Source organism: Gossypium arboreum, chromosome 5 (genome assembly GCF_025698485.1).
Source record: "Gossypium arboreum isolate Shixiya-1 chromosome 5, ASM2569848v2, whole genome shotgun sequence".
Taxonomy (NCBI): domain Eukaryota; kingdom Viridiplantae; phylum Streptophyta; class Magnoliopsida; order Malvales; family Malvaceae; genus Gossypium; species Gossypium arboreum.
The window spans coordinates 14,285,336-14,298,011 of record NC_069074.1 but is presented as its reverse complement, the minus strand read 5'-3'; the positions used below and the strand labels follow the sequence as shown (position 1 = coordinate 14,298,011).

The window sequence follows — 12,676 nt, the reverse complement described above, 5'->3', positions numbered from 1 at the left end:
AAATGAAAAGTGACAACAACTAAAATAATGAATTAAAATTTGTGTACTTATTCATCCTTTTGCAAAAAATTCTAAATTTCTTTTTTTAAAATTCAAAACATCTAAAACAATTGAATCAGTTATTGAATTTTTCATCCATTGATAATGTCTATTTGTTATTAAAATACTGAAATTAATTAATTTCAATAATATAATAATAAATCGGTTTATACTATGAAAATATAATTTTTTTCAATAAATTTACATAATTAATTTTTTTAAAATTTAAAATTTTAATATTGAAAAGGATAAACAAATACAATATAATATATTTTTAATTCTTATTTTTTACTCGGATCAAGACTTAATAAAAATTTTGGTGACTAACATGAAAATAAAAATGTAAATATGATTTAGATATTTTTTGACGTGTTGAATTGAATTTAATACTTGAATAACTAAAATGAAAATTTTCTAAAAATTGAATGAGAAAATTGTAATAATTATTTTAAGTGAAGGTAAAAAAGTTGTTTAGTTTATTATTTATCTTCCTACTATAGTCCCCTCTACTTTTCACTTCTAAGTTCGAGTTTTAACCCACCAGGGAAAGGCCTACTTGCTTTTCAGGCAAAACTGGAGGGTAAGTCCGTTGAAAGTTGAAACGTAAGTACTAAAGACTAATCCCCGTTTATGAAAAATATAATATTCTCACTTTCCCGGGGATCAAAGGCCATATATTTTGCGGTATCGTTTTTGTTTATTTTTCTTCTTTTGGTTTGTGCTTTGTGGGTTAATTTAGAAACTGAATGATTTTTTCTTTGCTTGGTTACTGAGAAAATGTTTGCTTTGATTTGATTTTTTCCAAATTAAAAATAAGATTATTATGGATCAAAAGGGGTTTTTATCTTTTTGTTCCGTTATTGCTTGTTTCTTCATCTTCTAATCAACTCAGCATGAAAAATATTTATTTTTCTTCCTAAACACAAATAAAAAGGTTGGCTTTTGAAACTTTACAGAATTCAATTAATGGGTTTTAGAAGAATGGGTTGGCATGAGTTACTATGGGTCGGAAGGCTGCTTGTTCTTATGCAACTGCTTCATGGGGTGTTTGGTTGGGGAAAGGACGGTCATTTTGCTGTTTGCAAGATAGCTGAGGTGAGACTTCTTTTCCTTTTTTTTTTTTTTTAAATAATAATAATTTATTCTTGTGTAGTATATGGACTCTCCAAATGTTTTGAACCATAAAATCATTTATCTTGATTTAAGGAAAGTTAATCTATTATTTGTTATTTAATAAGATTGAGATTTAGTGTTCATGATGGAACCAGCTTAATAATTGAACATTCAGGAATTTGGGTTGGTTCTTTTGTGTGATTTTGGAGTATGTGTTTTAATTATTTTATGCATTTGTAACCAACAATTTTATATGAAGCATTCATTTCTTGAGAGTATGATATTTTGCATCAACTGATTATGAATCAGAAGATGATGACAATTTCATCTGATTTTGCTGTTTGTGATCCTTCAGGAATATCTTACTAAAGATGCTCTGGCTACAGTAAAGGAACTGCTCCCTGATTCCGCTGGAGGTGAGCTTGCATCTGTATGCTCCTGGGCTGATGATGTAAGGTGGCACTATCACTGGTCTAGTCCCTTACACTATGTTGACACCCCAGATTTCAAGTGTAATTATAAATACTGCCGTAAGTTTAAGGTCATTTTATATTTCATGTTCAGATTTTGGCAATGTCAGTATTGCTTTGAGGTGGACTTCGTTAACTTTTCTAGTCATGGATACTTATAGGGGACTGCCATGATGCTGCTGGACATAAGGATCACTGCGTAACTGGAGCCATTTTCAACTATACAAAGCAACTTTTTTCAGCATATCAGGGATATAGTCCTCAGTTGAGTTGTAAGTTTGTTATTTCTCCAGGTTGCCACTTATGCAGGTTATGACATTATATTTCTAATCCTTATATGATGACTCTTCTTCTGTTGGTAACAGACAATTTGACAGAGGCGCTTATGTTCTTAGCTCATTTTATTGGGGATGTCCATCAGGTTTGTGCTCTTCTTCTGGTACCCCTGAACTTAAAGGTATTCCTAAAGATTCAATGTTACAAACTGTGCAGTTACACGGGAATTGGTCGAATGGCTGACTGGGTTTAAGGAATATGGTTTATGATCATTTGTTGACTCAGAAAATATGTTGTTGGAGTCTATTACTTTGCTAAGAAGTTTAAAGAAAAGGAAAAAAGAGTTAGAAAACAAAAATTGGTGTAAACCTACTCCATTTTCTATGATTTATCTTTAGAAGACTGGTAGTGCAGTGCAAATTTTTCAAACATTGTTTTTACTTGTCTTGTTGCATGATGGTTCATAGGATGGATGATTGTTAAAGACAGTCATTGTTAAATGCTACAGCTTAATCCTTAAAGTCCATTGTTTTAGAATGACATATTATAGCTTTAGAAAGCTATACTTTTTTGAAGGTACAATGAATATTTCCTGTAATTAAGGTTCTTTGTCATGTAATATTTCATTTTATGAACTTTTTTATGTAAACTTTGGCTGCAAGGTCACAATTTTACAAAGTATTCTGACTCACCTTCTATCTCCATCTAGTTTGTCTTGCTTATAACTGTTTATCCTTTTATCCATATTTAAACTGATTTAGCTTCTCACTTTCATGTGGAAGTATGGAAGAAAATTTGTCAACTTATTTCTTGTGAAAAAAGAGTTTACATTCAGTAACCTAACTTTTTCTTTCCTGACTACAGCCATTACATGTTGGCTTCTTAGGAGATTTAGGTGGGAATACAATTACAGTCCGTTGGTACCGCAGGAAGACAAATCTACACCATGTGAGCTCTTCTCTGTCCAGCATCCTTTTCTTGTTTTCCCTGTGATATGCACCAAATGATGTTAAAGCAAATTAAATATGCACTAATATGTTACTGTCTTTATGTAAACGTTCTCCCTTTTATGATGGGATGGGGTGCAAGAATTACATTTCAAAGCAATAATAGCTAGTTAGCAGGCATCGAAATAGGTTGTTAAAAACAAGTAACAATTGAGCCAAAACTGTCACTTGCCACTCCTGCTATCTAATAGTGAGAGAAATTATATATTAAAAAAAAGGGGGAAAAAGCACATGAAGGTGCTGCAGGTTTGAGTTATTGGAGGCAAACATATATTTGGGCAGGAAAGACAATCTCCTTGCCTCCTTCCTGACTGATGTAAATCTGGTGATAACCCTTCTTTTTGCCTGACTTGATAACTTGTTTGTCAGAATGTTTGGATAGAGATCTGCCTCTTTTAACAAGTTTTTTCAAAGAATTGATTCATGTCAAAGTGCTGAGAAAATCACCCATGAGAAAGTGGGCATATTTGTTTGGGTCCTATTTGTTCCATCTCAATGCAGTTTTATCCAATACTATCATTGTTCCAGGTCTGGGATACCATGATTATTGATTCTGCTGTGAAGACATTGTATGGCTCAGATCTTGCAACAATGATTCAAGCCATCCAGAGAAATATTACTGTAAGCATTTTGATTTCCTTCATATTCACTTGTGCAAGTAGCTACTACAGATAGCCGATAAGCACTGTTTTACTTTTAAAGGTGTAACATATTGAAACAAACTGAGCAGACAATATACTGTTTTATGATTTCCCTTCTTTTGTTGTTGTTTTTGGGCTTTTCTTTTCTTTTCCTCCTTGCGTTGGGGTTTAGAGTTGTATGTATGTTTGAAATGGCCTATGCAAATGCCAAGGTGTGATACTTATTGTTGTCATTATGTTTCTTTGTCATTGTAGGATGCTTGGTCCAATGATGTATCATCATGGGAGAACTGTGGACATAATCAAACTGTTTGTCCTAACCTGTAAGCACATGTCACAACTTATTCTTTCAACTCTTCTTCCAAGGCATATGCTGGACTTCTTAACTGTATTAACTGTAATGAAAATTGTTAAAGCATGTTAAAAGCAAAAAAAAAAAAAAATGCTTTACTTTATTGCCTATGTCTAATCACAAATTAATCCTTTCGCGTATATTAAATGTGCACCAGTTCATATTTCAGTTTTTCATGCATGTCCGAGTGGAAAGATGTAGATATACATGCTCCAAGCTTACGAACACATTTTCAATTTAATTCTGAATTTCTTACTTTAAGTAGCGAAAAAGTAATAATATTTTGTGTTACACGGAACTGACGGCATTAGGCATGATGAATTGCCTATATACAGGTATGCTTCTGAAAGTGTTAGGATGGCATGTAAGTTTGCATATAGGAATGCCACACCGGGAAGCACATTAGAAGGTATTTTCTTCTTCTCCAACAAACCTTTTCTTCTTTGACAATTGGAAGGCACCTCTTTATGGAATATCTTACGCTCAATTGTTGAGTTAAATAGAAGTAAAAACTTGTTGGATTCAGATGGCAACATTACTGCTACTATGCCTTCTAAGCACATGACTGGGTTATTGGCCTTTTCACCTTGCTCTATGACGGATTCAGTTCCTTAATTTGGTGCATATATGTGTTGTGTTTATATCTGGTTGCTGCTAACCATTAAAGGCACATCGATGATCTTTCTTACTGTTTTGTTTTCTCTTTGATCACCCCTTTAAATACTATTTTTCTTCCAAATGGTTGACTCAACATGGCTTTTCATGCAACCTGCCATGGTTGGATATAGACATGCTAAAATACAGAGAGAATGTTATTTGGTACATGATGCCACCTTGATGAGAAGCAGATCAGTTATCTTCTTTATGCCATCTTCTTTTAACATATTATTCTTTTGTTCCATAGATGAGTATTTCCTTTCTCGGTTGCCTATTGTGGAGAAGAGGCTTGCTCAAGGCGGGATTCGCCTAGCTGCCGTGCTTAACCGATTATTTAATTCTGAAGTTAAAATCGCTCAAGCATGAAGATAGGCATTTGTAAATTATGAAGTGAGGGCGACTATAGTATCCCTTTATCAACTCTTTCAAGAAAAGATGATGAACTTTATGTTTATCTCCGACTGTATTACTGTTAAAGATGCTCTTGCCTCCCTTATACTGGAAAATGCCCCACTTTGCTTGTCATTTAGGTCAACCTTTAGGGTACATCACGTAGTGGAACTCGAATATCAAACTTAATCTGAATGATTACCTGTTTTCAGTTTGTGTATAACTCCCATATACCGAAGTTAACCCCTGTTGGAAAACACATCAATTCCAAATTCAAGCTTTTCAAAAGATCTGTATTCTGTTTCGGAATGTTTTAACACATTTAAAATCTTAATGGGAACCTGTTTTAAGTCATGTTAACGAATACGCAAAAGGCTTTTAAGAAGAAAAGAGCATTGGCAGCTATTCACTGCCTAATATCTTAGGCCCTTTTACAGCCCCCCTTACAGCCCCCCAGGCTGCAACAGCTGTTAAAAGTTTGCCACCTCACTACCCCAGTGGGGACGTTTCGTCCCTCTGTGCCTGGCCTGGCTAAATCCGGCATTAGTACAGGTATTGATGGACAAAGCACACTTCACTTCCTTGAAATCCCCAGATGATGCTTGCACGTAAGACTATTCAAATAAGCAGAAACCTCGGCAATCCTTTGCTCATTAAACTGTAGAAAATCCCCTGAAATTTAAATAAACTAATTATGTCGTGTTTTAGGGAACTGTCAAGATTGCTGAGGTCACTGGTGCCATCCAAGACTTTTACTCACAACTTTTGCGCTACAACGATGGAACTGAAATACCAATGCATGAAACTGTCATAGAAGGATGGAACTTTACCTCACACCTTTTGCACTACAAGGATGGAACTTTGAGATACCAAGCTTTTGAACTACAAGGGTTTATCTGATTCATTACCGTGGTTTCTTTGTGGTTGCATTTGGATTGCCAGAATAACTTTAATGCATTAGACGAATTTTCAATGCCATTAAAAAGAAAATAGCAAAACATGAAACTGGCACAAAAATTTGACAAAAATGTTCTCTTTGTTTTATCTGCTATCAACAAACGAGCAAATCAACGTTTAGCAGTTGCTTGCTTTTGTGTTGTGGCCTTGGAAACAAACCGTTCTCAAATCTGCACAAACTTCTCTTGGTCATGTTCGGATCTAGAGCATACCTCGGGAGTTTCTACTTGATATTCTGTCCTGAATTTAGGCCTTCTGCTATATTGAAATTGCGTAGCGTACTTCTCTATGTTATGTTTTTCCAAAGGTCATAACTTGCAAGAATTTGAAAAAAGCAATCGCTTGACAAAGCCCCAACCACCCATGGCTGTTGGTCTTTGATATTTTCAAATTTATGATTCATCTTTCATTGATTCCACCTTTATGTAACTCGGTGTCATCTTAATTCATCGCCCAGTATGACTAAATATAATTGCTTTGCTACCAGATCTATGCGACGAACAAAACGGAGAACTTTGAGACTGATTCTTCTTTGAATCAACACAAAATTAAAATAAATGAACAAAGAAGATGGAGAGAAGTTCCATAAGATTGATATTATTTTACCTTTTTAAACTTGAAAATTGCCTTTCTTCAAGATCAAAGTACTGAGAGATGATAATCAATCAGAAGATAAACTGAAACTGATAGGAAAAAAAGAAACTGAAAATTCATTCATCTGAAAAGCTATAAATACAAGCTCTGTACAAAACTGATATGAACATCGACAAAAAAAACAACTCACATCTTTCCTAGGACGGGCAACGTTTACCCTTCCAGTTCTCTTACTTTTTGGGAGAAATTAAACAACCTAGGACAAGTGAGATGCAGATTGCCTGCGACTACTTGCAGAGAAAATAGAAGCAAAAGAATGGGCAATCCCCATTAAGATAGCAATTTTCACTTGACCCCTCCTTGGGATCGGACGTCCAGCAATTCTCGGCGAATAATTCCCACCGTTGATCATTTCCCCCCTTGCACCTGCCATTTGTTTTTTTTTTTTTTTTTTTGCAAAGATCAACAGGTTTAAGAGACTAGAGAATAAAAGAGAAAACAGAGGAAGTATTTTTTGAAGAACGTTATAGTTGTGTGATAAGCAGTTGCAGGTTGTCCCTTGGTATATATAGAAGGAAAACAAACTATTGCCCCTTGTTTCTCCCTGATATTACAGTCATGCCCTCAGACTTTGACTATGGCCTGACGATATTGACCTTTCGGCGTTATGTACTACTGCTCTGTTGCATTCACGTTATGGAATCTCTCCTTTTTTTCTTTGACTAAAAAAGTTCCATTTTTACTAGTACTTTCTTTGAGTGAACTCCAAGAATTCAATCTATTCAGCCATTAGAAATTTCAATGATAAGAAGAAGATGAGATGATGATTAAGGCTTTCTTCTTCTTCTTCTTTATGATAATTAAGTTGAAATTTTATTAAGCAGAAAGTTTAAATAAATTTTTACATAGTCCATTATACTAACTTACAGTGTAATATTAAAATTCAAATTAATAGTTGAGTATTTGATTTTTAATTTGGGGAGAACTAATTACTACACTATGCTCTAATAAATATATTGAGAAATAAAAAAATCAAAATTACTCCTTTTATATTTATTTTATGTAGTGAACAAATTTATATTCAAATTTGTAGGTATTCTATCCCTTTTCTTTATTTAGAGAAAATATCCTTGGTTTTGAGTGAAGTGTGAACATGAAATTCCTTAAGTTGAAATTTTCAATTCTATATAGTAAAGGATGAATTGGTAATTCAAACAAAGCGACAAGAAAGATTGCTAATCTCGTAAAATAAATGATAAAATAAGGATTTTTTTTTTCTTTTTTGCTTTTTCAAAATGATAGTAAGGTTTTAAGTAGTTAAAATATAAAATTAAGTATCGATGTCATGTCTGCATTAAAATCACGTGTTCCATTTGAATATATTGGTGGAATTCATTTCACTTACATTAACAAAAAACCAAAAAGCAGAGCACCACCAAATCCAAAATTGCCCCAGCGGTGGCTTTTGTCTCCCCTCCCATGTGGCACTGTCAGCCACCACCACGCCAATTTTATTTTTCCATATTATTTCTCAAAAATCCGATCCAAAGTCTAAAGTGTAAATCCACTTCCTCTATGAGAAAACTTTATAATTGGAGCCTCAAATTATGGACCCCACCACAAGGTTATCATCTTCTTTAACGTTAATGCAAAGGAGATAATGTTGCTTGAAAAAAAGGTTTAATATTTTGCTTTTGGGGGGTTAGTGGGGAGTCACAATCTTAATGTCTCGTATATTTTGAAGAAATAATCACAAGTTTAAGGGCAAAGTGGAATTGAACAGCTAATTGTTGATTACTTTAATTACTAATTGTTGTTAGTAACTAAGTAGTAAAATATAATAAGGCGTTCAATGAAATTAATAATTGAAAAAAAGGGGGAGTACGCCTTGTTGGTTTGATTCAATGCACATCCTGAAAGTACAAGAGGGATTAGTTTAATGGAGTTGGATTGTGTATGAAGGAGGGAATAGATTCGACTCTATCACTAAGTCAGGTTTATTAATTAATTACATAATGTGACAACCAAAGTACCTTTTAGTTACGGGTTTTGCTTAATAATGTCAGATCTTTTGTTTTTGATATCATCCCTTTATTTTCTAATGTCTGTTAGGTATTGATCAATGTCCTGTTTTCCTAGTTGTCTTGTCCTTTACCGAGCTGCTTAAATTCATTCAAATCCTTTACATTTTAAAAAAATATCAATGAACATAATATTTATGATCTACTTTTTTTTAGATATTTAGACATTTAGATTTCTAAAGATTCTATTCTATCCTCATATCACTCAACAGTATCTGTAACACCCCCAACCCCAAACCGTTACCGAAACGAGGTTATGAGGCATTACCGGACATATCAGACAACTTACGAATAATTTACAATTAATATAACTTTCATAGTATAATATTATAATTAAGTCCCTATCTTGAACTCTCGAAGTTCAAACACGTATTAAAAGTAGAACGGGACTTGTTCGAATATTCCAATTTTTTTTTATAAAAATTTAAAGCATTTCGCTTATTTTACCTAAACTTCTGCAAATTCAAACCAAAACAACCAACACCAATATTTCACATTCATATACTAATATTTATATTATTAACAAAATTTTAATTTAATAACTATCATAGCATCATTCAAAATTGATTAAAACTTCATTCATTTAACAACTTAATGTTCATGTATCAAAATATCATGTACTTTCCCTACCATTTCATTTAACCATCTAAATTTTATAATTCATCCTTCACTACCCAAAGTAATATACATATTCAAGTGACTAAATAACACCTATGTACATGCCACCTTTACCCAAAAGAAAAATATACATCACCAAGTTTGTGTTGGAGTCGGGATTGTTCTGGATGCTAAGCCGGGACACTTGACTTCTACTAACCTGCATGACGGAAACAACCGTCTTTGAGTATGGATATACTCAGTGGTATTACTATAAATCAAGACTATTTAACATCAATAAATTACAAATATCAACCATAAATTCTATAATTATTTAAACTACTTTTATATATAATTATTTTACTTCATAAATCTTAAATTCATAATTCATTTTTCTCATACTAACTTAATTCATAATTTAGTTCATACATTCTTTCTCGTACTTTTCAATAGTACTAAAACAAATAATCTCATTTTCAAAATTTCATTTCAATTATTTACCCTATTAACAAAGCTTGGACTATAGCAGATCTGGATTTCCACCCAAACACACCGAATATCCAACCCAAACACACCGAATATTGTAAATCCTCCATAACACACCGGTATAATATATCCTCCCAAACACACCAATAAGGCATTAAATGCCTATTCGGATAAACCGAAGTATATAATAACAGAAACATCTTCTCGGCCGAACTACAATCTCTTCATCACATCACAAATCCAATGGCATGCCATTTGTATCGAATCTAGTCCGACAAGTTAATAGGGTATTATTTTATTTTTTCTAATTTCAATTTAATTTACACAAAATTTTTCAATACTCATTCAATTCAAATATCTATTATCTTAATTCATATACAAATTAATTTTCACACAAGTGTATACCATCAACACCATACAATTGTCACCATTTATTTATTTTTCAATCAATACACTTTTCAAATAATCACATACTTACCTCAAGTCTTACTTACCATACATAACAATTAAAATTTCAGCAATCAATAATAATTAAAATTTGAATTATAGTAATACACACTGTAATTCTCCCGTTTTAGTCCTCGATGACTTTCTCATTTCCTTTCGATGCTGATGCTTCAAGTTCTTTGTTGACTTTTAAAGCTTCAAACCTTAAAACCCGAGTTTTTCTTTTCCCTTTTCTTTCTTTCTTTTTCTTTCCCTGTTTCGAAATGCTTCTGTTCTGTTTCTTCTTTGTTTCTTTTGTCTTTCTTTTATTCTTTTATTATTTCATTTATTTTACTTATTTATTTTATCATTTAACTAATATATATTATTATTATTAATTTAATAACAATATAATTAACACATTTGTATACATGTATCTTTGTACATTTGTACACTATTATTACCATCCATTTGTCATTCTTTTATTTATTTAACAAATAAAAATCTTATAATATTAATATTTAATTAATAAATATCTTTAACTTAAAATTTAAGTAAATACATAATTATAATACAAATGTATATATTCATATCATTACAAATGTCATTATTTAATTTGTTTTTCATACCAAAAATCTTATAATTTAATTATTTAATTAACAAATATCTTTATACTTAAATTATAAGTAATTAAATATTTAAATTACAAATGTACCCATACAATTCTTACACATGTATATTTTATTACCATACAATTATCTTTTATTTAATTTATTTATAATATATTATCAATTAAATAATCATAACAATTTAATATAAAACCATAATAATAATCATTATAATATATAAAACCTAAAAAAAATCTTTGATTTTATTTCACCAATATGCCACCTCATTTGTAGTCAATGGCTTAATTTCCATTTTAATCCTTTTTATTTTCTATTGCTTTATAATTAAACTTTTACCCTTTATTCAATTTAATCCTTTTTATTACTTACTCTAAATTAAGCTAAATTCACTTAATTAGATCCTAATTAGACACACCACTAGGCTCATAAATATTTTTAATAATTATTTTCAAACTTATTTCACTAAGACGGAGGCCCTATAACTCACTTTTTCGGTGCCCGTGAATTTTAGGTCATTACAGTATCTTTCCTCTTCGACAAAAAAAAAAAAAAAAAGAAACCTTCACCATCTCAATTATTTTCTTGCAAATTTTAGAAAATTAAAAAGAAGTGTCTGTTTTGTTTTTTACACGGTTAAAGGTATTTTATTCAATTTATTGGTGTACGATTTTAAATAGAAAATTTATTCACTTTGTAATTAATTAGTAATATAATAAAAATAATAATTTTGAATTTAATAAAAATAAATAGCATTAACAATTAATTTTAATTTTTCTTAATTTAAGAAATAAAATATTTAATTTTTAAAAATAAAAATAAAAATAAATTTCAAATGTATTAAGAGTATAAATATATATTTTAAGGAGTAGATAAAGTGGTTTAAAGATTAAATAAAAGAATGTATGAATTAAAATTTTGTACCTCTTCACTTGTGGTTTAGTGTTTGCTATTGCTCCGTTACAAAATGACTAATACCATTAATAAAAAAAATTAAAAGAGAAGCTAATAATAATAGATTTGTTTTCATCAATAATCAAGACTTTCAGGCTCTGTTTGGAAGTTAGGAAAACATTTTCCGGAAAATATTTTCCTGATTTTACGGTGTTTGGAAGGTTGAAAACATTTTACTAATGTAAAAGGTTTTCCTAGGCACGGGTAAAATGACTTACAATTTGGGGAAAATGTCTTACTGATTTCATTTCTGTAAGACATTTTTCATCCCCTTCTTCATCCAGGTAAGTCTTCTTCTTCTTCTTCTGTTCTTCAACTTTTTCCATCTCCTTCTTCATTCATCCAGGTAAGTCTTTTTCTTCTCTTTCGTTCTTCAACTTCTTAAACATTTCTTCCATTTTTCCTTACCGTCGCATATCTTCTCTTCTCATGAAAATTTTACACGCTGCTGTTTCATTTCCTATCTTTCTCTCTTTCTTAGGATCTCTTTCTCAGTTCAAGGCCCAATACCCAAACTTCATATTTTCCTCTGGTTTTTAAGTGTCTCTGAAGTCTTCACACTCTCACTCTCTATAATATCCATCTCCAGCAGCCACTGAGAAATGAGGTGTGTTCTTTATTTTTATTTTTTTTCTCATGTATTTTCTTTCTTTTCCATTTTACCTCCAACTCCAACTTTCAAGCTTGTAGATTTAATTGAGTTATTCAAAGCCTCTACCTTTAACCTTTTGTTCGATTTTCTTTAAGATTGTCAATCTCTTCTTTGATATAAGAAGTTATATACATGGGTTAAAAGTGATGAATTTATTAATGGGCATTTAGCTTTAATGGATAAAACCAACTTCTTTTCTTAGAAAATGTCATTTTCAATTATTGAGCTTTGCTTTCTCAAATTGGGTTATGTTTAATAGTTGTATCCATTGTTAAACTATGCGAGCAATTTTATGGAGCTATTTGTTTTATGTTATTTGGTTTTTTCTTCTTTAATAGTTCATTTCTATGGGTTACCT

General features: G+C 31.5%; 1 protein-coding gene and 1 long non-coding RNA gene across 2 annotated transcripts; one reads left to right on the top strand and one right to left on the bottom strand.

Annotated features, from left to right (window-relative positions):
- Positions 1-593: 593 nt before the first annotated feature.
- On the top strand, positions 594-5,168 carry LOC108453660 (endonuclease 4-like). Its single transcript, XM_053027976.1, is given in 11 exon segments — positions 594-723; positions 996-1,134; positions 1,508-1,682; positions 1,784-1,894; positions 1,988-2,043; positions 2,763-2,846; positions 3,434-3,526; positions 3,802-3,869; positions 4,234-4,307; positions 4,803-4,905; positions 4,907-5,168. Coding segments are annotated over 10 exon segments (924 nt in total). The 5' UTR covers positions 594-723; positions 996-1,005; the 3' UTR covers positions 4,938-5,168.
- Positions 4,878-7,038, bottom strand: LOC108453661 (uncharacterized). Its single transcript, XR_008282958.1, has 3 exons — positions 6,687-7,038; positions 6,509-6,585; positions 4,878-6,391 (listed from the first exon to the last, which is right to left on the bottom strand). It is a non-coding gene; the product is annotated as an uncharacterized LOC108453661 (long non-coding RNA).
- Between the last annotated feature and the right edge of the window lie 5,638 nt (positions 7,039-12,676).